At 39.8% G+C, this 26835-nt stretch overlaps 2 protein-coding genes across 2 annotated transcripts in view; one reads left to right on the forward strand and one right to left on the reverse strand.

The window, feature by feature from the left end:
- LOC120635821 overlaps positions 1–26835 on the forward strand; it is a 53164-nt gene that overhangs the window by 7372 nt on the left and 18957 nt on the right. The window lies entirely within an intron of this gene.
- Positions 6420–17142, reverse strand: LOC120635820 (PBAN-type neuropeptides-like). The gene is made up of 6 exons (XM_039906985.1): positions 16986–17142; positions 11834–11934; positions 9574–9671; positions 7882–8023; positions 6713–6819; positions 6420–6495 (listed from the first exon to the last, which is right to left on the reverse strand). Exons 1-6 carry the CDS (start codon positions 17064–17066, stop codon positions 6434–6436), a joined length of 591 nt encoding a protein of 196 aa, XP_039762919.1. The 5' UTR covers positions 17067–17142; the 3' UTR covers positions 6420–6433.

Genomic DNA, 26835 nt, shown 5'->3' on the forward strand with positions numbered 1-26835 from the left:
CTCTGCGGGGGCTCAGGACCTCCTACTGCAGTCCGCCGCAGAGTGGTCTATCGACATAGTTGTGGCTTGCGAGCCATATCATGTCCCCACCCAGGAACGCTGGGTTGGGGACATGTGTGACTCGGTAGTCGTTGTATCGGCGGGCGGCGCGGGCCCTCCCCTCTCACCTCTCGAGAGGGGTCCCGGGTTTGTGGTTGCGGGATGGGGACAGTACACCATTGTCGGCCTGTACTTTTCCCCTAACCGCACGCTGGCAGAATTTGAGGATTTCCTCGACTCTGTCAGCGAAGCCGTCCGCCGGCACAACGGAGGGCGTACCCTGGTTCTTGGAGACTTCAATGCCAAGAGCCAGGCGTGGGGGAGTCCCACCTCGGACGGCAGAGGCAGGGCTGTGCTGGTGTGGGCTGTGCACCTCGGGCTCTCCCTACTCAACAGGGGGACAGTCAACACCTGCGTCCGCGCACAGGGTGGTTCCATCGTGGACCTGTCGTTTGCCTCCCCCTCGGTTGCCGACAGAGTCGCCAACTGGAGGGTAGAGGACGGGGTGGAGACTCTATCGGACCACAACTATGTCCGATTTGAGGTCTCCACATCCCCGGTGGTCGCGATGGCACCTCCCCAGGGTCCAAATCGCCTTCCACGTTGGTGTCTCACCCAAATGGACCGGAAGCTGGTCAAAGAGGCCTCCATTATTGGACGGTGGGCCTCCTACAGAGAGGAGAGGGACACCAGTGTGGGGGAACGGGCGGAGCAAATGCGCGTGGACCTCACTGAGGTCTGCGACTCTGCAATGCCGAGGGCGCGTGGATGGCGCCGCCGTAAACGGGTGTACTGGTGGTCGGACGAGATCGCCAGTCACCGAGCCCGCAGGGACTATGTCCGGTGTCGTAGGCGGAACGGACTGGACGTAGTTCTGGAGGAGCAACTGCGGGAGGTTTACGGCCAGGCCAAGAGGGCTCTTCAGCTGGCCATAAGTAGTGCCAAGGAGCGTGCCCGGGAGGGACTGCTGGAGGGCCTGAGTAGGGACCCCTGGGGACGCCCTTATCGCGTGGCGAGAAAGAAGCTCCGTAATCAGGGACCCCCAGTAACCCAGACCCTCCAGCCGGAGCTCTTGCGGAGGGAGCGTCGTCGAGGGACTCTTCCCGGACTCCCAGGGACATGTCCCTCCAACGATGTCCTCCCCGGTATCCCAGGCTGGAAGGGGCTCCACCCCTCTGGCTGATAGCAGTTCTGTTCCGCTGATCACCGGGGAGGAGTTGGACGTAGCCCTTGGTCGCCTCCGGTCCAAGAAGACGGCACCTGGACCGGACGGTATCCCGGGTCGGGTCATTTTTATGACCAGGGAGTATTTTGAGGCAAGACTCCGGGAGCTGTTCAACCAGTGTCTACTGGCTGGACAGTTCCCCAAGTCTTGGAAGGAGGGACTGCTGTGCCTCATCCGCAAAGCAGGGCGACCGCTGGACGCTCCGTCGGCGTACAGACCGATAGTCTTGCTCAACGAGGTCGGGAAGGTCTTTGAGAAGATCCTTGCAGACCGACTCGTTGGGCATCTGGAAACTGTCGGTCCAGGGCTCTCGGAGGGGCAGTACGGCTTTAGGGCGGGTCGCTCGACCATTGACGCCCTAGAGTCGTTGAAGGCCCTGACGGATGAGGCAGTTGCCGGAGGGGACGTCATTCTCGCCGTCTCCTTGGACGTCACGAATGCCTTCAACAGCCTCCCATTTGAGACTCTTCTAGAGGCACTTCGGTACCAAAAAGTGCCTCCGTATCTCAGGAGGCTGTTGGAGTCATACCTCCAGGATAGGTGGGTATCCTGGACGGGGAGTGACGGGCATCGAGACCGGCGGAGGGTGCTCAACGGGGTCCCGCAGGGATCGGTTCTCGGGCCGGTGCTGTGGAACATCGGCTTCGATTGGCTACTGCGGGCCCCCATGCTGCCTGGGACTAGGGTGATATGTTATGCGGATGACACCCTGGTCACGGCACGCGGGAGCACCTTCGCGGAGGCGTCCCGCCTGGCCACGGTCAGCACGTCCCTCGTGGTAAGGAGGGTCCAGGCCTTGGGTCTGAGGGTTTCGGTCCCTAAGACCGAGGCCCTCCTCTTCCATGGCCCACGCAGAGGTCCACCTCGAGGTGCCCACATCACCGTCCAGGGTGTTCAGGTGGAAATAAAGGCCCAGATGAAGTATCTGGGTCTCACCCTGGACGGACGGTGGAATTTTAAAGGGCACTTCGAGCTGCTTGCGCCCAGACTCGTCGGAGCGGCAGCCGCTCTGGGAAGGCTTTTGCCCAACATCGGGGGGCCGGACTCGGCCTGCAGACGCCTGTATGCGGGTATCGTCAGGAGTATGGCGCTGTACGGGGCTCCAATATGGGTGCACGCACTGTCTCCGCAGAACATTACGCTTCTGCGGCGACCACAACGCGTAATCGCGGTGCGTGCAATACGGGGCTACCGTACGGTGTCTTGGACGGCATCCACACTCCTCGCTGGCGACCCGCCGTGGGACCTGCAGGCTGAGGTGCTTGCACAGGTGCACCGCTACCGGTCAAGTGTGAGGACTCGAGGGGAAAGACCAGGACTCGAGGAGATTGGGAGACTCCGTACCCTCGGAAGGGAGGTCCTGGTCCAGAGATGGAGAGAAGACCTCGAGTCCCCGGTGGCGGGCATCTGGACGGTGGAGGGCATCCGGCCCCACCTAGAGCGGTGGCTGAAGCGGCGCCATGGCGCGCTGACATATCGCCTCGTGCAGGTGCTTACCGGACACGGCTGCTTCGGTAAATACTTGCACGGGATCGCGAGGAGGGAGGCCTCGCCGATCTGCCATGAGTGTGGCGCGCCTGAAGACACGGCGCTCCACACCTTGGCATTATGCGCGTCATGGGCGCCGCAAAGACACGCAATGGTGTCACTTCTGGACGGTGACCTCTCGCTGCCGAGTGTTATCAATCTGATGCTCGGCAGCGAGGAGGGATGGTCTACTGTCGCCTCCTTCTGCGAAGCCGTAATGGGCTTGAAGGAGGCCTCGGAGAGGGAGAGAGAGCAGGCGGCTGATGCTCTTCCCCTCCGAAGAAGGAGAAATGGTGGCAGGAGGCGCAGATATGCGCACCTTATGCCACCTCCGTAGACACCATTGCGTGCCTCCGGCGAGTGCGCCGGGGCGTCAAAGTTGTATGCGACCGCGATCCTTTGACGCTCCAACTTGGGCGCGGGCGGCTCCGCTGGGTTTTAGTGGGTATTCTGGCTGATACATCATCGGCCAGCGAGTCCCACATACCCTGATGGAGGCTGCACAGTTCTGGCTGCGCAGCCTCCAGGAGGGATGCCTAAACGCATTTCCCAGCGACAAAAAAAAAAAAAAAAAAAAAGGACACATGGAACTTGTTCAGTATCCTACAAGTACCAAGTCTTACTATATTCTGCATTTCGCGATAGTGAAGAAATCTTCTGCTATAACCAAAGTCAGAATTGTGTTTGATGCCTCTTGTAAATCTACTTCCGGTCGTTCTTTGAACGATAATCTGTTAATTGGGCAGAAACTCCAACCAGATATTATCCAAGTTCAATTGAAATACCGCCTTCATAATATTGCATTCACAGCAGACATCAAAATGATGTATCGTTATGTCAAAATTCGTGACGAAGATCGAGATTTCCAACGTATTCTTTGGCGAAAGTCCACTGATGATCCTATTCAAGAATATCGCTTATGCACAGTCACATTCGGTGTCGCATCAGCACCTTTTCTAGCATTGAGAACACTACGCCAATTAGCACTTGATGAAGCGTCTTCGTTTCCTCTTGTATCGCAAGTGTTACTTGATGACGTCTTCGTAGATGATATTGTTACCGGAGCAGATACATTGGAAGATGCTCTGAAACTGCAGCGTGAGCTTATTGCTCTTTGTAAAGCAGGAACATTTGAACTACGGAAATGGATATCAAATAATAATCATGATCATGCTTATTCTATCTGGTCTTGATGATGATAAGTTAGTCTCACTCAGTTAAGATCTCCAATGGAATCCTAAAACAGATACTTTTTCTTACCATGTAACCGTGCCTTCTCTTAGATGCACCAAGCGCATTATGCTTTCCGAAATTTCTAAAATTTATGACCCTTTGGGATTTCTTAGCCCAATAACATTGCTCGTAAAACATTTGATCCAAATACTTTGGATTTCTGGAGTAGGATGGGATGAACAACCTCCTAAACCCATTTGCGAGTTATGGGCTAATATTCTTTCAGAATTTTCTCTTTTTGAAAATATTTCTTTACCTCGACACGTTCTTCCGTCGTACAGAGAAATCCAAATTTATGGCTTTTCCGATTCATCAGAAAAGGCATATGCTGGTTGTGTTTATTTGCGTGTTACTGACCAATCAGATAATATTCATACCTTTCTTGTCATAGCTAAAACTAAAGTATCTTCTCTAAAACGAATTTCTCTTCCACGTTTGGAATTATGTGGTGCAGTACTAGTTTCAAAACTTATTGAAAAGGTACTTCTAACTTACGACAAAATTTCGCCTTTTGAAAATGTTTTTGCCTGGAGTGATTCTTCTATTACTCTTGCATGGCTTCGATCTCCTTCCCACTAACGGTACGTACGTAGCCAATCGTGTTACAGAAATCACAAGTCGCATACCAGCTTCTCAATGGCGTCATGTCCGCTCTGAAGACTGTGATCCTGCAGATGTAGCATCTCGGGGCATTCTGCCTTCACAGTTGAATTAAGAACAAAGGTTCACAGGCCCGTCATGGTTAAAACTTCCACAGCATGAGTGGAGTAAATGTCGTAAAACGAAATCTTATTCATCTAATCAAATTACAGTCCACGAAACTAAATTTGCTCTTCACCGACTTATTTCTCTTGTACAAAATGATGAGTTTTCAGAAGATATATTACACTTAAAAAATAATGAAAAGTGTTCTAGTCGTTTGCAAAAATTAAAACCATTTCTTGATACCGCTGGACTTGTCAGGGTCGGCGGCAGAATACAATGTTATTAAGCGTAAATAAACTGATCTTTCAATTGGCATTTTAACCCTCCATATGCTTCTCATTTCGGAGGTATATTCGATGCAGCGGTGAAAAGTATGAAATCTCGTCTCCATCGTGTTATAGGTCAACTTACTTTATCACACGATGAATTCAACAAACTTCTATGTCAAATAGAGGCGGTTCTTAATTCAAGGCCGCTCTGTACATTAAGTAATGATCCTGCAGATCCATTACCACTCACACCTGGACACTTCCTCATCGGGGAACCATTAACTGCCTTACCAGAATAAGATTTTACTGATGATAATCCAATTCGCCTTGTTCGATGGCAAGTTATCCAACAAGCTGTCCAAGTACCTGCACCATTTGCAGCCTCGAGGTAAATGGCTTCACGATAACAGTAACACATCCCTCTGCGAGGGTTCTGTAGTAGAGTTGATAGACAACACACTACCGCCGCTTCAGTGGCGTCTGGCACGCGTGCATCAACTGCACTCAGGCGCTGATGGGGTTACCCGCGTCGTCATTGTCCGCATAGGTAACACTTATACCAAACGAGCTGTGGTCAAGGTCTGTCCCTTGCCCATAGATTAACAATCAATTTCTTATCTCTTACTTTCTTTCAAATTAGGATAGTGTTTAGTGTAATGTTTCTTTCCTTTCAAAATAAGCTGGTTATTTTAAGGTCGGCGGCATGTTCCGTATATCAAACGTTTCAAAAGTGCAGCATAAATACTTTATTTTTATTTTATTTATATTAATTTATTCTTCTTCTATCTTATTATCTAACACTGAACAATGTAAATGTCACGATTCCAAACGTGCGCTAGCGCCACCTACCTATCGACATTCAAATGTCATTCGCTTTCGGACTATTCTCGCTAACGTACAACGCGGCGCTGCGCACGTCCTTGTTAATTCGGGACTTCAGTTTCTTATCATCCACTATCTTCGACTATCGCTGCCAGCATATATACTTGAAACCGCCGATGAGACCTATGGAGCCAGGAGCGGGGTACCCCAAATAGGAGAATCCTGCATCGACCGGTAAGTGGCATACGTGCATACTTTCAGTGTTAGAACTTAAAACGTTACAAATATTCCATACAATCAGTTATCTTAGTACTCTTAACACAAGCTACGCTTACTTTGGGACTAGATGGCGATGTGTGTATTGTCGTAGTATATTTTTTTATTTATTTATGTAATAAAAATATATTATCTAAACACCGACGTTCGTGTTATTTTTAAAACTTGTTCTAATTTCTATCTTATGTAAAATATTTAATAGGTGTATACAATAAATTCCACATTTGATGAGATCTTTTTAATATATTTACTTAGCACCTTAACAATAAGTCCTTATAAATAAACAACTTTGTCCAAAACATTTTTACAGCGGTAAGTTAATTTTAATGCTTTGTGATTATGCTTCTTCGACCTTCTTAACGCTTCTGGCGACTCTTAATTGGGGTTCCTGGTAGTAATCTGGAAAACAGAATTGTTATTAATTTCTTGACGTTCATTTTCTATCACAAATCTTAGCATAGCTTAGCGTAAAAAAGTAGTTTTGTAAATGTACTACTTTTTTACAGTAAATAGATTGAATTGCCTAAGATTCAATCTATTTACTGTCTCCATACCCACAGATCTACCTATTTTATATTCGATTTTACATCGATGTATACGAAAATAAAGTTCTTACCATAAACAAGCTCTCTGCCAAGTCTAGGTTGAAAGTTGTATGTTCTGCCAAGTCGGGGCGAAAAATAGTTGGTCCTCGGATTTACCATCATTGGGTCGGGCCTGAAACTGAAATTTGAATGTTACCCCAAAGTAAGCATAATCATTTAAGTTTGTGTGGGGCAAGGATCAGAATGGCTGGGTTGGATTTCGTAGTAAAGATATATTTTTTAGGCATTACATATATTAATATGATGGTTCAATAAAACTGATAACTAAAATTAACTATAAATAATAGGTAAGTATGTGGTATTCCAATGTTGAGGAAGTTTTCTAAAACAGAAAATAGTATTTTCACCTAGAATTATTCTCGTTCACGTATATAAGTAATTTTAAATATTGAAATTGTTATTGAGTAAGATGAACTCTTTCTAGTATTTCTCGAAAACAAATAAATCTCCTTTAAAGTCAGTGTTAAAGGATTAATCGATGGAATCGCTTTTTGTCTTTCTATTCTTTTTGTCTTCTATGTCAAATATTATGTCAAAATAGAGAAAGAATAAAAAAAAAATATTTAAAGTATGATTTTTATATTTTGGAATTCAATTTTTAATTTTATTTAATTTTCAAATGATTGTTAAATTCATACTTACAACTATTGCAGGACGAAGTTATGAAATAGACATTTTTTTTTTTTACTGACCACTCTAGTTCGTGCTTTTTCCAAGCTACTTGACACTGGCAAAGTACATTGTGCTGTTTTAAAAAGCCATAAATCAAAAGAAAAAGACGAAGAAATTTAATTTGAATTTTTGAATATTTTATTATTTGTTGTTCAGATACTTTCACAGATGGTAGCACCGCAGGGCACAGAAAGTAAGTATTCCTACTAACATTATAAATTCCAAGGTTTGTATGGGTGGACGGATGTTTGTATGGTGGATGGATGTTTGTGTTGGTGGATGGATTTTTGTATAGGTGGGTGGATGTTTTTTACTCATGCAAGCAAATATTGCTAAAGCTATTTGACTGAAATAGGAAATGAAAATAGATTTTACCCTGGATAGACACATAGGCTAATTCTTAGCCTGGAAAAATATACGCCTTTCGTGGGATTTATGGAAAACCAAATAAACGAAGACAAAGCCGCGGGCAACGGTAAGTACTTTTTAAGGATTAAGTAGGGCTTACGTTTCTTCATCTGCGGGTGTAGAAAGAATCCTCTCCGGGAGTTTCCTGCCCAGCCGTGGGGTGAATTCCACGTTGTCATACCTCTTCTCCTGATTATCGGTTGCTCTGCCGAGCTTGGGCGTGAATATAACTTTCTTTGATACTGCAAAATACACAATTTTCATATTTTATTTTATTCATTTTTACTTTACTTGGAAACCAAAAGCTGTAGTGACAAAATAATTTATTCTGGCTGTATGGTGATTTGCCTTTTCCTATGGGAAAGAATAAAGAAAAAAAAAGTGTTGTTCCGTATATAGTGTATGGAGAGTAGAGGTAAGGAGAGTCATCTTATATGGGAGAAAAGTTGAAAAAGTGTCCAGTGTATGCGCTAAATAACAGTTCAAAAATCCTCCACAATGGCGCTGGTGGATGCACAGGGTATGGTATGAATGTAGCAATCGTAGATGAATTGAAGTATGCCGAGTAAAAAAATTTAATGTCATTATCGACTAAAGTAGTTAATTATTGAGAATTTCAACAACTTACGTTGTACAAAATATTGTGGTAAATATAACCTTACTTCCTTGTATCTCCATACTTCCTTGTTTGTTTTTCAAGCCTACTCTAACAATATTTATATTTGGCGCTTCTTTTAAGAGTTACCCTGATGCAAATGTGGCGCCATCCTAATTTAATACATTTTGACGACACTTTTTCATATACACAGATGACTCTCCTTACCTCTACCCTCCATAATATAATGATTCTAAAGTGTAAGCAATACTTTGTTTTTATTTTAATTTATTTTTATTTCTTATTTTCTATCTTACTATCTAACACTGAAAAGGAATGTAAATGTCACTATTCCGAACGTTCGCTAGCGCCACCTACCTATCAAGTAGCAACGTTATTCGTTTTCAGACGATTCTCGCTAATGTACAACGCGGCACGGCGCGCACGTCCTTGTTAGTTTGGGACTTACTTGAAACCGCTGATTAGACCTATGGAGCCAGGAGCGGTGTACCCCGGATTGGAGAATCCTGCATCGACCGGTGAGTTGCATACGTGCATTCTTACTTTCAGTGTTAGAACTTTAATCCGTTACAAATATTCAAATTCAAAATTCATTTATTTCAAGTAGGTCTAATATAAGCCCTTTTGCAACGTCAAGTCTGTCTATTTGTAGTAACTCTACCACCGGAAGGTAGATTCTACCGAGAAGGAGCCGGCAAGAAACTCAGCAGTTGCTCTTTTCCATCATCAAGAATTTACATTTTACATTTTAACATTCATTTTCCTCATCTTGTGAGAGATGAAAGCGGAGCCGGCTGCTTCCAAGCAACCTTGTCATTAAGAATTTCATCAATTGTATAGTAACCTCGCTGTTATAAATGTGTTTTAACATATTCTTTCTTATGCATTGGTAGGTCCAAAATCACCTTAGGAATCATATTATAAAAGCGTATACTCAATCCCACAAATGACTTATGTACCTTCGCAGACAATATGCAAATAACACTAATTTATGAACATTTCTTGTAATTCGATGGTTTATGTCCACTTTTCGTTATTATTACATACAATAATAAGTCATAAAAAAAAGAACTAATAATATGGTTCCCCACACTCTGTGCTAGGTATTTATTTACTGGTCTGTGGTGCTAGGACAATCTGTCACAGAGGATAGTAAGACTTTCATTTTCTACTCACTTTTAGTTTGTGGTGCGTCCGCCTGCATTTCATAGGGCATTTGGTTGTAGTAGAATTTCATTGCGTCTGCCGCTTCAAGTAGTCTCAAGAAGGCTTGGCTGAAAGTAAACGTAATCAGTGATACAATATAATTACCTATATTCATCAATCACATATAACATCCCACTGTTGGACCAAGGACCTCTTCCATCTGGAGAGTTCGCACATAATCTGTTTTGTTGAACTCAGACTTAACAAACAAAGGTTGCTCTGTGGTACATTTGTTACATTGATAAAGTTTAGTATGTAGGTTAGTAAAATATAGTTATAATGTACTAGCTGTTGCCCGTGACTTCGTCTGCGTTTGATTTTGTTTTTTTTATGTGGCATTCAATTCGGTATCGCTCGGCCTTAAATGAGGGGTTTGCTGTTGTCCGCTGAGGAGTTCTGTCCTCTATCTCCAACCACATTCGTCAGATCAACACAAAGTTTGGGCAAAATTAAACACATATTATAACCTCTATAGTACAAAAATAAATATTTAAATCGGTTATAATTTGCCGGAGTTATGTTTTAAAATCGCCAAACACTTTCATCCCCTCTCCTAAAGGAACCGAGCTTAATGTCGGGATAAAAAGTATCCTATATTACTTCTAACACTTCCAAGAATATGTGTACACAGTTTCATGTGGATCGGTTAAGTAGTTTTTGCGTGAAAGCGTAACAAACAAACTTACATTGACATTTATAATATTAGTAGGGATAGGGATAATACAATTAATTACATTTATAATATTAGTCCCTACTAATATTATAATGTCTGTAAATAAATATCAATGTTAGTTTGTTGATAGGTACATCAGAATCTACACTAGTGCATTAGGAAAATTCTAGTCATTAATTGAATGAATGAATGAATGAATACACTTTTATTGTACACCAAAGAAAAGAAGTAGTTACAGAGATATAAATACATATCAAGAGAGTACAATTTGGTGGCCTTATCGCTACATAGCGATTTCATAGCGAATTGAAAAATAAATAAATAAATAATCACCACCCTGGGCACTGGGCAGACGTTATTTATATTTTGCCCGCGACTTCGTCTGCGTTTTTTTTAAAGTATTCAGTATCGCTAAGCCGTTCGTATAGTATCGCTAAGCCTATCGTATAGTAGTATATAGATATATATATACATATAACATGTGACTGTCAATTAATTAAAGACAAATAATTTGCAATTAAATAAAATTGCGACTATAATTAAAGATCTAAGCTATCCTATCTCCTAAGTCGGACCAGACTGCTGACGGTGTGCCAATTTAATTTAAAATCGGTTAAGTAGTTTAGGAGTCCATCGCGGACAAACATCGTGACAGGAGATTTATATATATTAAGATTTATTTGGTATCACAGAGGGAGCCTTGTTGTAAACAAAGTTGCGAATGCCAGCACACAACTCTAAATTTTCTGAGTTATGTGCGTTTTAAGCAATTAAAATATCACTTGCTTCAACGGTGTGAAGGAAAACAGCGTGGGGATAACTGCATGCCTAAGAATTCTCCATAACGATGTCAAAGATGTGATGAGTCCGCCACTCCGCACTTAGCGTGGTTGACTACGGTCTGAACCCTTCTCTTTGTAGGAGGAGACCCGTGATCTGTAGTGGGCCGGCAGTGGCGTGCATACAGGGTATGCACAGCCTCACAGGGTATGCAGATGATATAAAATGAAGAAGATCTCCGGCACGAGTTATAAAAAACTTAAGGATATGCATTGTGAGAGTATAGAAAGCCTACTCTTAAGTATTTATAACTCGCACTGAAGATTTTCTTCAGTTTATATCATCTGCATATAGGGTTTTTCGGGATTTTAGGGCTTTGGTCAGGAGAATTAAAAAAATAGTTAATAATATTAATTATACATAATATATTAAGTAAACAAACATATTTTTGCATAGCACTGTAGATATATGAAAAATAAAACATTGTAGGTATTTGTGACACATAAGATAAGAACCGAATGCAAACCAAAAACAATACACATGCGTATTGTTTTTGTTCTTGCCATAAGTATTTGTAATTTTTTTTTGTGTGACATACAAAAATTCGGGAGAATCCCGCCAATTCCCGACCATCTGGCAACCCTATCTGCATACCCTTTGCATACCCTCTATGCACGCCACTGTGGGCTGGCAATGGGTTTATATGATGATACAATTGAAATTTGCAATGGGTTTCGTGATTGCGTGTATCTTACTTACTACTTGGTATCTACTTACCTTTTATCTTCATTCAAGTAGTGTAGAGACCTCTTGCCCAGTCGTGGACCGAACCACAGTCCCCCGCGATCGCTGTGCGCACCTCTATCCAGGTTATCTTCCTGTACGCAGAGCACGAAACAATTTTTTAAACGGTCACACTCATTAACAATTATTGGTGTACTCTGAGAAACGTTGTGTAGGCGTCACCTTGTCGCCGCGTACGTGACTCAGAGTACACCAATAGGCAATCGGACAGACCAGAGAGTATTAAAAAAAAAATCTAAAATGTATTTATACTGAATGTTTGAAACAAAAAGTAAATCTTACAAAAGTAAATCGTATAAATTGCAGACATTCCTTCGCTATTTCTTCTTGCTAAGTTCAACCATTTTTTTTCCTTTCTTCGTGGAACAATAAAATATTGAAGTAGTCACGTGATGAACTTAACGTTTTTCATAATTTTTATTAGTGTTTTACCTACACTTGGAAGAATTATCAATATTATAAATTAAAAATGCATATAAAAATTTTCGGAACCGACAGGGTTTGATCCTGCGACTCTCGGGCAATCGCAGCCTGAGCGCTTTCAACAATTAAGCTACGGCTCTCCTACCGTCGCGTCGGTGCCGAAATTTGTATATGCCTTTCAAGTTTCACATGAGTCTTATAGCGACTGTAGCGTCATCTAGTAGGAAACGTTGCAGTTTTCGATCTACTTTTTCAAAGGTTCATATTACAATGAGACACTTTTGAAACAAGAGATGACACATCGCTTTTTTATATTTTTATAATTTTTATTAGTGTTTTTACCTTCACTTGGAGGAAATAACAATTTTATAAATATAAAATGCAAATAAAAACGGTAGGAGAGCCGTAGCTTAATTGGTGAAAGCGCTCAGGCCGCGATTGCCCAAGAGTCGCAGGTTCAAATCCTGTCGGTTCCGAAATTTTTTATATGCATTTTAAATTTATAAATTTGATAATTCCTCCAAGTGTAGGTAAAAATCCCTTGTTTCAAACATGTCTCATTGTAATATGGACCTTTGAAAAATTAGATCGAAAACTGCAACGTTTCCTACTAGATGACGCTACAGTCGCTATAAGACTGATGTGAAAGGCATATACTAATTTCGGCACCGACGGTAGGAGAGCCGTAGCTTAATTGGAGAAAGCTTCTTCCAGGCAACCAAACCAAAGTTACAGAAATTGTTAGGTGGTGCATATATACATATACCCATAAAATACATATTTCATAAGTATTTATATTAAAAGTATTTATGTGTATTATATTCATAAAAATATTCAACAGCTACCTTAGTACCCATAACACAAGCTTAGCATACTTTGGGGCTAGATGGCGATGTGCGTATTTGCGTAGTATACTTATTTTTTATTATATTTATTAAAATGAGAGTGGGTAGGACTTCGACTTCACTTTGATGGGGCAGAGTTCGACTCCCAGCACGCACGCACCTGTAACTTATCTTAGTCAGTGCCTGATTAAGATAAGTTACAGGGCCAAGCGCGGGGCCCGTAGCAAATTCTTTAAAAGAGCCCTTGATCTGCTAGGGGTTTTTAAGTATAATGTGGTAAAAATACGATTCAATACTCAATACGCATCTTAAATAAGTATGTATAAACGTTATTAACTTTGACGCTTTTACGCTTTGACGGCCGACTGGCGCAGTGGGCAGCGACCCTGCTTTCTGAGTCCATGGCCGTGGGTTCGATTCCCACAACTGTAACATGTGTGTGTTTGTTTTTCAGTGTCTCCGTGTTTATCTGTATATTATAAGTATTTATGTATATTATGCATAAACTTATTCATCAGTCATCTTAGTACCCATAACACAAGCTTCGCTTACTTTGGGGCTAGATGGTGATGCGGGTATTGACGTAGTATATTTATTTGACGGCCGATTATCGCAGTTTGCAGCGACCCTGCTTTCTGAGTCCAAGGCCGTGGGTTCGATTCCCACTGCTGGAAATTGTTTTTGTGATGAGCATGAATGTTTTTCAGTGTCTGGGTGTCTATATATATATTCTAAGTATTTATGTATATTATGGATAAACGTAGTCATCAGTCATCTTAGTACCCATAACACAAGCTTCGCTTACTTTGGGGCTAGATGGTGATGTGTGTATTGTTGTAGTATATTTATTTATTTATTATCTACTAGCTGTTGCCCGCGACTTCGTCTGCGTTTGATTTTGTTTTTAGATGTGGCGTTAAATTTAGTTTTATATCTAAAAAAAATTAAAGTATTCATTATCGCTAAGCCTTCAATGAGGGGTTTGCTGCTGTCCACTGAGGAGTCCTCTATCTCCAACCACAGTTTGGGCAAAATTAAACACATATTATAACCTCTATAGTACAAAAATAATTACTTAAATCGGTTATAATTAGTCGGAGTTGTGGTGTAAAATCGTGGAAACACTCAGCGCCTCTCCCAAAGGAACCGAGCTTAATGTCAGGATGAAAAGTATCCTATATTACTTCTAACACTTCCAAGAATATGTGTACAAAGTTTCATGAGGATCGGTTAAGTAGTTTTTGCGTGAAAGTGTAACAAACAAACTTACTTTCACATTTATAATATTAGTAGGGATTATGAAGTATATTGTTGTACAAATAATAATAATAATTGTATTATTTACGTTATTTAAAGCTATCTATAGGTTACAATTTTGTGGGTAAATTAATAGTGTAGTAAATTACTATAGACGATAGTCTGTGTCCGTGTCTTCTGTGAGTCGGGCAGAGATGAGCGGTATTAAATATTCGGGGCCTACTTTCGCGCGGGGCCCGTATCAATAACTACTCTTGCTACGAGGTTAATCCGGCACTGATCTAAGTTACGTGCGTGTTTTAAACAAATAAAATATCACTTGCTTCAACAGTGAAGGAAAACGTCGTGAGGAAACCTGCATGCCTGCGAGTTCCACATAATGTTCTCAATGGTGGTGTGGAGTCCACCAATCCGCACTGGGCCTTATGGCCTTCGGGGGAGGGAGGCGACCCGTGCCCTGTAGTGGGCGGGTGATGGGCTGATATGACGATGAAGATGATGATGATGAATATATTATGATCTTTATTATATATTTTTTATTAGATTACGTATCAACTTAGTCATTATATTACTATTGATTGACTTTTTTTTTTTTTTTTTAAATATTAATGGCGGGCAAACGAGCGATTGGGTCACCTGATGATAGGTGATCACCGCCGCCCATAAGCATCTGCAGCACCAGAGGGGCCAACGATGCGTTGCCGGCTGTTAAGGAATTTGTTTATCCGCCTCTTGAATAACCAAAAAATAAAAAATAAATTTTTAATAGTTTATTTTAGGTTATATGTATTTGCAAAACAATTATTTTAAAGAATTTATCTAACCGTTATTTTAATTCTAAAACATCGCATTATTTTTTAGGTATGGTTTTATATTATGTTTTAAACATACGGAAGATACCATAAAATGGAAAAATACTTCGTATTTATGAGTTATATTAAAATTTTAGGGTAGGCAGACCTTTTGCGCATGTATGAAGTGCACGCCACTGGTAGGCATACCCCTAATCGGTTTCTACGCGACATCGCACCGGAACACTAAATCGCTTAGCGGCACGTCTTTGTCGGTAGGATGGTAACTAGCCACAGCCAAAGCCAGACCAGACTAGAGAAAATTAAGACATTTTTTTTAATATTAATAGCGGGCAAACCAGCAAGTGGGTCACCTGATTGTAAGTGATCACCGCCGCCCATGCGTTGCCGGCTTTTAAGGAATTTGTTTATCCGCCCCTTGAATAACCCTAGATTGTATTTTTGAGGAAACACATCAGATGGGAGATTGTTCCATAATTTGCAAGTGCGCGGTAGAAATGATCTGGTATTTCGAAAGAATACCAGGCATCCAGATGATGAGGGTGGGATTTATTTCTACGGCGTGACGTGCGGTTGAATGATTTTCCAATTTTTTTTTAAAAGCATTTTTAGCTTTAAGCACCAAATGGCCATTAATAATATGAAATTGGCGTTTCAGCCACTTTGATCTCAGATATCTCCTCTTTGGTAAAGAATTCCAATTTCAAATTTGTACAGCTGCTTACTCACGCTTTTGTGTTTTGAAAACCCGAATTCTTTTGTTTTTCGTCCTTTGGTTTTTTTCTTTGCGTCACTCAGTTACAAAATGGAAGACTTGATATATCGCGCTATTTACGAGTAGGAGTTCCATCATGGCACCAGTGCTGTATGACATAATTTGTATGGCGGCGTTGTCGCAAAAGGAACCACATTGCGTTTTTGCTTCCCACATTTTGTATGTAATCAACGCATCAACATTGCTATGCGCCTATTTGAATAAGGAAACATTTGACTTTGACTTTGAATATTATATTTAAAAAAAGAAACGACTTTATGTTTCTCCCTTAAAAAACGCAAATTTCATATGTCAGGATCTGATATTAAGAAATAATTCCGACGGCCGATTGGCGCAGTTTGCAGCGACCCTGCTTTCTGAGTCCAAGGCCGTGGGTTCGATTCCCACAACTGGAAAATGTTTGTGTGATGAGCATGAATGTTTTTCAGTGTCTGGGTGTTTATATATATATTTTAAAGTATTTATGTATATTATTCATAAAAATATTCATCAGTCATCTTAGTACCCATAACACAAGCTACGCTTACTTTGGGGCTAGGTGGCGATATGTGTATTGTCGTAGTATATTTATTTATTTATTTTAATTATAAGATAAATAAAAAGACAGCTCAAACATTTATCAATACTTCAAGATATTAAGTCATCATCGTCATCATATCGACCCATTACCGGCCCACTACGGAGCACTGGTCTCCTCCCACAATGAGGAGGGGTTAGGGACGTAGTCCACCACGCTGGCCCAGTGCGGATTGGTGGACTCCACACACCTTTGAGAACGTTATGTTGAACTCTCAGGCATGCAGGTTTCCTCACGATGTTTTCCTTCGCAGTTGAAGCAAGTGATATTTTAATTACCTAAAATGCACATAACTTAGAAAAGTTGGAGGTGCTGGGATTCGAACTGGGGCCTCCGAAAGTTAAGTCGAGCTCCTACCCAATGCGCTATCACCACTTCGATATTAAGTACTTATTACTAAATAAAAAATAAATATAAAATTAATATTTTTACTTACCTTGACTATATCTGTCGCAGCTAAAACATTGATGAAGACAGCGAAGAAAATAACCGCAATTAATTGATGAAAATTATACATTTTGCATTAATATCGACTGAGTTGTAATTTCATTGATTTCCCAAGATTTCCACGTGAAGTTCCGTCGTGCACTGATGTTGGAAAAGCTTAGGGGATGTTTTTATAGGTGCTGTGATTGGAAATCTATGGTAATAGAAAGAGGAGGCCGGGGTGAGATGGATAAGCTGGACAAATATGTGTAGGTGTAAGTATTTTTATACGACTACCTTATAATACGACGAGTGGCGCAGTGGGCAGCGACCCTGCTTTCTGAGTCCAAGGCCGTGGGTTCGATTCCCACAACTGGAAAATGTTTGTGTGATGAACATGAATGTTTTTCAGTGTCTGGGTGTTTATCTGTATATTATAAGTATTTATGTGTATTATATTTATAAAAAAAAAAAACATCAGCTATAGTACTATATTAGTAACCATAACACAAGCTACGCTTACTTTGGGGCTAGATGGCGATGTGTGTATTGTCGTAGTATATTTATAAAAAAAATATATATATATATATATATGATGCTAGACGATGCCCTGATTGGTAAATAACATAGAAATTTTAATAAACAAGAAATGTTGTATACGCGACAATTTGTCAACATGATCTTGTCTCAGAGCACCACCATTGTTATTTGATACTTTAAAAACATTTAATTATTAAACTACATTGCCTCTTACGCGCTGGGATCCATCGACAAGTGTTTTCTATACTTAAATTACTACATGTCTTTTTAGTATCGTGTTATTAAGATTTCCGTGGTCGAGAATCATTGCCAGATAATGCAAGTCACAGCTACTAAGATGGGTGGATCACCTGCAAGGAATGCAAACTACAAGGGCTGCATAAATTACAGTCAATATGGGTTAGCATTACTTAAAGGCGGGCCAAAAAGACATAAGTGGAATGTGTGTATGGAAGATGAGTAAAAAAACCGTTTGGAGAACTCGTAATAAATGGAACAAAAAAAACTGAGGTCCGGACCAAAAAATTGGTTGTCTGTAAAGTCGGCTTACTGGCGATAGTTGAACGTGACAACGTCGCAAGAAAATACTGATGGAATGGTTGCATTTTTCAAAAGAAAATTTAAATTTTATTATTGTATGTTTGATAGATATTATCGATGCTATAAACAATTCACACCACATTCACTTTTCACTGCACTTCATCCTTGCCGAAAACATGTAAATGTATTTCATAGAAGCTGTCCACGCGGACGCATCGTTCACTCAATTAGGAGAGAGACAGATGTCGGACGCCTAGGCCGACTGTGCCTCTTTGTCGCTCGTTCCGCGCTCTCGCTTGCACTTCAAGCCTTGAATGGAACGCCTCAGAGCGAGGTAACGCCGCATACGTCATGTTTTTTCGTGCGTGCAGCCGGCTCCATCGAATTATAAGACGTTGTCACGTCAAAAAGGGTTGTAGCGCTGCATGATAGATTGACTTATTAATTACGATATGAATAGTTACTTTGCAAATGAACTAAAAAAGAACTATAACATCAATAATTCAACGAAATGTATAGTTTGGTTTACAAGAAACATCCTATGTAGAGTGTTAGCAACGCGGTATGGCATGGTATCCATTCAATAAATTGAGGTCGTTTCATGCAGAGTTAAAAAAATATATGCGAATAGGTACTTAATTGGATCAACTGCTTCCAAATTTGTAAATGCAGAAATTAATGTTTATATTTTAGTAGTGTTCAGAAATCAATTATTTTAATATTGCTTAGAGTTACTGTAGATCGGATAGCAAGTTTTAAAGTATTTTATTTATTTATGCTCTTGGCTTGCACACAAAAAAAAAATACAGAAGAAGAATTAAAAAGAAACAAAGACAGAAGCAGTATTCAAAATCTTATCGCTTAGTTTTAGTTTTTTATGTTGGCCATATAAACGATATTTTATTTTATTTTATTTTTTAATTTTAACGTTGAAAACTTAACTTTATATTTCAAAATGTACATTTTTTTTTAGCTATCTCCCATCTACTTCTTATTTTATCTTTCTTAATGCCTTTTTAAACCTATGAAAAATCAATAGCCGTGCGTGAGTTGCCCCGTACGTTAAGAGTAAAGATAATTATATTTCACTAGCTGTTGCCTGCGACATCATCTACTTTCCGTCGACGATAAAAAACGTGATTTTTTTGTATAATCATAGGTATTGACCGAGCTTGCCCCAACCTACCCAAGGCTTAAAGTGTTAGATCTACAAATTGAAATAAATGTTGCGATCAACAATTATCTCGGGTGACTCTCGATCCAATATGGGCTTATTTGCTTATTCTATTTATAAATAGGTACACATAAGATCTAGGTACAATACAAGCTACATAGATGTAATGAAAATAACTCCATTGTTTCTTCATTTAACGCTTAACTATCTGTATATATAAAAGAGAAAGTGTGTGGTTATGTTCCGTATAGGCTCCGAAACTGCATGACTGATTTCAATGGAACTTTCAGGGAATCTCCGGATTCACCTGGCGAATAATCCTGTAAAGTTTGGTGACGATCGGAGCACTCCAATTTTTGAACTGTCAAACTGTCAAATACAGCTTTTATTTACTATGATGATATTCTATTGTTGGGTGTACATGGGTGTAGATAATGATCTTCACCGGCTCGAGAAGAGAATAGAAGTGAATGAATACGGAGAGAAATAAATGATTTAATATATTATGAGACTTAAATTAAAAATTTAATGATGTAAGTTTATTGTTTAAATAAAATAAAGCAAAATCTAGCCCGGCGAAGCGGGCTGGGTAGGCTAGTTATTAATGAAAACTTTTTATAACTAAAGACAGGTAGTACTTTGTATGTACCTGCCATTTATTTACTTTTATTAAAACCTTTTTTAAAACCACAAAGTCAGTGACTAATGTTTAATATGAATGATATTTTTTTTTTATAGCCCAACCACCCCGAATCTTGTGAATCTTTTGAGAATAAAAAAAAATTTGCTTACTATTTTCGTTACCTCTACCGCCTTGTAATTCGGATATCGTTTTTCTCAGGCTACCAATAGTCTCTGCAGTTTAGGCCACGGCCGAGCATATAACCTTTTTTGTTCTGTAGGTAGCAGCAGAGTTTTCTGTGACAGAGCTTATCCGAGTAAGAGTTACCGCCATTTTTATTTTCGCAGCTAAGCAGTATATTTGACGGCTGACTGGCGCAGTGGGCAGCGACCCCTGCGGAGTCCATGGCCAGGGGTTCGATTCCCACAACTGAAGAATGTGTGATGAACTGAATGTTTTTCAGTGTTTGGGTGTTTAACTGTTTGTTATAATAATAATAATATTTATTTTCATTAGATTATTGACGTAGAAACAGCAAGACTGTTTACTTTGCGTACTTTCATAGTGTGATGTCTTACGGGATCTTATTATGGGGCAAAGCTGCTGATATTGAAACTATATTTATATTGCAGAAAAGAGCTGTACGGTCATTATATAAACTTAAATCACGTGAATCCCTTCGTGAAAAATTTTAAGAAATAGGTATACTTACGGTAGCCTCACGATAATATTGATAACAATATAGTATTTTCAAGACAACATATTAGTCTTTATATACAAAAAATAGATATAAACAGTCGACTTACAAGAAATGGTCATAAATTAGTCATCTGCATATCGTCTGCGAAAGGTACAGAAGTCATTTGTGGGATTAAGTATACGCTTTTATAATCTGACCTACCAATGCATAAGTTTAAAGAATGTGTTAAAATACATTTATTACAGCGAGGTTATTATACAATTGATGAATTTCTTACAAGGTTGCTTGGAAGCATCCGGCTCCGCTTTCATCTCTCACAAGATAGAAAAATGAATTTCAAAAATGTAAAATGTTGATATTGGAAAAGAGCAACTGCTGAGTTTCTTGCCGGCTTCTTCTCGGTAGAATCTGCCTTCCGAACCAGTGGTAGAGTCACTACACACAGACAGACTTGACGTTTCAAAAGTGCTTATATTAGGCCTACTTGAAATAAATGAATTTTGAATTTTTTGAATATTGAAAGGTATAAACCCAGTTATTAAAATATAAAAAGATAAATTAAATATTAATAAGTAACAATAAAAATATTGTAAACGCACGTCCGTAATAATAATTACTCTTTCTAATAGCAAGCGTCATAGTTTATGGGTTATCTTATACCTAACCTTTACAAAATCGCTACAGTTTATTTTCTATTCGCCTCATGGTGCACAGAAAGCCAGTGCTTGAAAATCGAGCAGTCCAGACCCTCTGCCAATGTGCTTAGGATTTCATCATCGGGGGCTCGCAAACGACTCCAAAATGTTGCGATTCGCGATCTCATGATCGCAAAGAAATCCGGCAGGGTGATGATTACGTATCTCGCGACAGCAATGCGACAGGCGAAAATCTTGCAATCACTGCTGTCAAACGTCACTTTTGTCTATTTATTGAATGGAAAAGTGACGTATGACAGCAGTGATTGCAAGATTTACGCCTGTCGCGAGATACGTAATCTCTCTGCGGTACTCTGGCCCTAGCGAACATGTCAGACGCGCTGTACTACCTTGGCAACTTCATCAAGATACGATAAGCATAATTGTATTGCACCCTGATATAGTTGACAGCCAGTGGCGTGCACAGAGGGTATGCAGATGATATAAAATGAAGAAAATCTCCAGAACAAGCTATAAAAAACTGAAGGATAGGCATTGTAAGAGTTACAAAAAGCCTACCCTTAAATATTTATAGCTCATACTGGAGATTTTCTGAATTTAACAAGCTGTTTTCTGACAGCGCGTCTGGGCGCGCGGTGGACCTTTATGTATAGAAACATAAACAGAATGTTCTAAACAATGTCACCTTAACTTATTATGAGTATTTGTGTATATTGTTCATAGAGATATTCATCAGTAATCTTAGTACCCATAACACAAGCTCTGCTTACTTTGGGGCTAGATGGCGATGTGTGTATTGTCGTGGTACATATTTATTCATTTATTGCTGCGCCACTGTCTTGAATCCCTTATTTAATAATAATAATCCTTTATTGCCATACACTATTGTTAATACAAGTTTTGGATGAATGGCCGCAAAGTCAGCCTTATGCTTTGCTTTAGCAACAATGCTTAGCGCTGATTTTCAGTCTGCTCCAGTATCAGAGTGAGCAAAAACCGCGTCGCCCTTTGCGTAATTACTATAACAAGAGTTATTTTTTAATAAAAAATGGAAATAAAAAGAATTGATATAAATTGTAAAAATAAAAACAAATAAAACTAACACAAACAGTAGGTACATATTTACAGTATAAAGCAAACAAGTGAAATTGTAGAAAAAATAAAACGAAAAACAAAGTTTAAAAATAAACAAAACATATCCCTACTTACTTAATATTATAAATGTCAATGTAAGTTTGTTTGTTACGCTTTCACGCAAAAACAACTTAACCGATCCTCATGAAACTTTGTACACATATTCTTGGAAGTGTTAGAAGTAATATAGGATACTTTTTATCCCGACATTAAGCTAGGTTCCTTTCGGAGAGGTGATGAAAATGGTTGACGATTGTACACCATAACTCCGAAAAATTATAACCGATTTAAATATGTAATTATTTTTGTACTATAGAGGTTATAATTTGTATCTATTTAATTTTGCCCAAACATTGTGTAGATCTGATGAATGTGGTTGGAGATAGAGGACAGAACTCCTCAGCAGACAGCAGCAAACATTGAAGCATTTAAGGCTTAGCGATACTGAATATTTTAATTTTTTTTAAGAACTATAACTAAATTGAATGCCACATCAAAAAACAAAATCAAACGCAGACGAAGTCGCGGGCAACAGCTAGTAAGTATATATATCTGATTAAATGACTTATTATTTATCCATTTATTTCAAATAGAACTCATCTGGAATAGATAAATCTAGCTCAAGCTTCAATTTGTAAGCTAAAGTAGAATTTCTTTAGCTTGTGTTTTAATACTATTTCGCTAAGAGTATTATCACATGTACGGAATGCTATTACCAGAACATACTATCATCAATGACCTATACGTAAGGTCTATAATCACTACTCTTGGCATACGGATGTTGCCAGTATCGCAGTAGATGGTAGTAGGACAGGGGACACTGCTGCCCAAACATAACATACGATTAAATATATATCCGTGCATACTACGCAGCATTGTAACGGAACGTTACATCGTTTGGCGGGACGCCTTTTTTGGTAGGGTGGTGACTAGCAACTCTAGAAATAATTAAGAAACTAAAAGTTCCCTATTCTGCTGGGAATCGAACCCGGGCCCTTCACTTATAAGATCGCAACGCTCACCACTGCGCCAGGCGTCCTCCCTGGCAACTGTAGGAAATGTAGGAACGTCTACATTTAATGTAATTCTATAGGTATATATTAATTTGTATCACTCATGCGGGGAAAGTAGTATCTTGACGCTCGCTGTTGCGGTTGAAAAAGAACCGTTTGCTTATTTTAAAATTTGAGTGCAACAAGAATAATTTGAGTGCGACAAGTTTACTTGTCGCACTCAAATTAAATTTTAAAATGGGCAAGCGGTTCTTTTTCAACCACAACAGCGAGCGTACTACTTTCCCCGCATGAGTAATACAAAATAGTATGTGCAACAAGTGCGACATCGATTACCCACTCAAGCGAGTGACCGCACTCGCTTCTCTCGTGCGTTTAACTTCGATTTCGTGGGCAATCGACAACTTGTCGCACTAGTTGCACAATATACTATTTCAGTATCTATATATTATATGTATATATTATATATGTATATGTGCATTTATATATGATTATTTATATGCACCACCTACCTCCCTTGAGCTGTGTTTAACTAACGCCTTTGGTTGCCTGGAAGAGATCGCTATGTAGCGATAAGGCCGCCTAACTGTATACTTGTTAAATTTTTCTATATGTTTATGTGGTGTACAATAAAAGTTTTATTCATTCATTCATTCATTCATTCATTCATTCATTCATTCATTCATTCATTCATTCAATAAAACCATTTATTTTTCATTACGAAATCGTTTATTTTTTTGTTCAATTAATTAAAATTGAGGTTTTTTTAATGCTCGTTTTACATACTAGTTACAAAAATATTTATTAAATCGTTAGAAATTACCTTGTGTCTAATATTATATAAGATTACTTGTATTCTCTCCTCGCCACAGTATTAAACGTCTAAGTCTGGAGGAGTAATAAAAGTGATGGAATATTTCAGTGCCTAAAACATATTTTATATTAAAAGTTTTAATCAATATTTTTAAACACAATATATGTAGGATCTGTGTGAAATAAAAAAGTTGAAGTACTAAATAATAATGTTTACTCATGAAATAAGCAGATATATTGGATTATCTTCATCAAATTCGTATATTTTAACGTATATCGTACATAAATCCAGCGGTCATATAACGCTGGGCGACTGAGGGCTAATTTCATTTAATAATAATATATTAATAACAAAAATAATATTCTAGAATTTAATAAAAAAACTGCAGACCATATAATATTTCTTAATTATAGTTCAACGTGATTTTCATAGATTGTCGATATTTAAACCCAGTTGCTTGTATAGGTACGACGGGACCGAGATCCGGGAGCAAAAATATTGTCGTGGTTTGTACCCGTTGAACTATATTTAAGAAATGTTTATTAACCACGAAAATATTAGTTAAAATCTTTAATTTACCATATAATAAAAATATATTCTGACGATACTAAACAGAATTTGTTTTTTTTTTTAATGTTGTTTGAACTGTTTTTGTAGTTCTTTCGGCATGTCTTCGTAACTCGGGAAACAGATACAAATTCTGCTTTTATCCGGCGCGTTGCTATAGAAGTTAGGTTGGAATCGTTTTATACCTGAAAATGGAAGCCTGTCAGTAGAAACAGGTCTGCCTTTTGGGCTTCGTTTTCTATTGACTCTTCTTTCGTAAGGTTGCGGGCTTTCGTTTATTGACTTGCTTGAGCTTGCTGATGAGCTGTGTTCAGCATTTTCGGTGGTTTGACCCTGGGACACTGTGCCCCTGACCTTTTTATTACTCTCAGTAGTGTCCTCTTTACGGCCAGTTTCGGAGGAGGTAGATTCGTTTGTATTCTGTTGGATAGCTTTGCCACTTTCTTGTTGGCTTTCGTTCATTGAGGTGCTTGAGCTAGAATCTGATGAGCTCTGATTTGTCTCGTCGTAGGTGTTTCGACCCTGGGATATTGTGCCAGTGATCTTCTTAATACTTTCGGTAGTATCTTCTTTGCGGCCAGTTTTGGAGGAAGAAGATTTTTTTCTACGCTGTTGGTTAGTTTCAGCACTTTCTTGTTGGCTTTCGTTCATTGAGGTGCTTGAGCTAGAATCTGATGAGCTCTCATTTGTCTCGTCGTAGGTGTTTCGACCCTGGGATATTGTGCCAGTGATCTTCTTATTACTTTCGGTAGTATCTTCTTTGCGGCCAGTTTTGGAAGAAGAAGATTTTTCTGTACGCTGTTGGTTAGTTTCAGCACTTTCTTGTTGGCTTTCGTTCATTGAGGTGCTTGAGCTAGAATCTGATGAGCTCTCATTTGTCTCAGTAGTGTCCTCTTTACGGCCAGTTTCGGAGGAGGTAGATTCGTTTGTATTCTGTTGGATAGCTTTGCCACTTTCTTGTTGGCTTTCGTTCATTGAGGTGCTTGAGCTAGAATCTGATGAGCTCTGATTTGTCTCGTCGTAGGTTTTTCGACCCTGGGATATTGTGCCAGTGATCTTCTTATTACTTTCGGTAGTATCTTCTTTGCGGCCAGTTTTGGAAGAAGAAGATTTTTCTGTACGCTGTTGGTTAGTTTCAGCACTTTCTTGTTGGCTTTCGTTCATTGAGGTGCTTGAGCTAGAATCTGATGAGCTCTCATTTGTCTCAGTAGTGTCCTCTTTACGGCCAGTTTCGGAGGAGGTAGATTCGTTTGTATTCTGTTGGATAGCTTTGCCACTTTCTTGTTGGCTTTCGTTCATTGAGGTGCTTGAGCTAGAATCTGATGAGCTCTGATTTGTCTCGTCGTAGGTTTTTCGACCCTGGGATATTGTGCCAGTGATCTTCTTATTACTTTCGGTAGTATCTTCTTTGCGGCCAGTTTTGGAGGAAGAAGATTTTTTTCTACGCTGTTGGTTAGTTTCAGCACTTTCTTGTTGGCTTTCGTTCATTGAGGTGCTTGAGCTAGAATCTGATGAGCTCTGATTTGTCTCGTCGTAGGTGTTTCGACCCTGGGATATTGTGCCAGTGATCTTCTTAATACTTTCGGTAGTATCTTCTTTGCGGCCAGTTTTGGAGGAAGAAGATTTTTTTCTACGCTGTTGGTTAGTTTCAGCACTTTCTTGTTGGCTTTCGTTCATTGAGGTGCTTGAGCTAGAATCTGATGAGCTCTCATTTGTCTCGTCGTAGGTGTTTCGACCCTGGGATATTGTGCCAGTGATCTTCTTATTACTTTCGGTAGTATCTTCTTTGCGGCCAGTTTTGGAAGAAGAAGATTTTTCTGTACGCTGTTGGTTAGTTTCAGCACTTTCTTGTTGGCTTTCGTTCATTGAGGTGCTTGAGCTAGAATCTGATGAGCTCTCATTTGTCTCAGTAGTGTCCTCTTTACGGCCAGTTTCGGAGGAGGTAGATTCGTTTGTATTCTGTTGGATAGCTTTGCCACTTTCTTGTTGGCTTTCGTTCATTGAGGTGCTTGAGCTAGAATCTGATGAGCTCTGATTTGTCTCGTCGTAGGTTTTTCGACCCTGGGATATTGTGCCAGTGATCTTCTTATTACTTTCGGT

Source organism: Pararge aegeria, chromosome 27 (assembly GCF_905163445.1).
Source record: "Pararge aegeria chromosome 27, ilParAegt1.1, whole genome shotgun sequence".
Taxonomy (NCBI): domain Eukaryota; kingdom Metazoa; phylum Arthropoda; class Insecta; order Lepidoptera; family Nymphalidae; genus Pararge; species Pararge aegeria.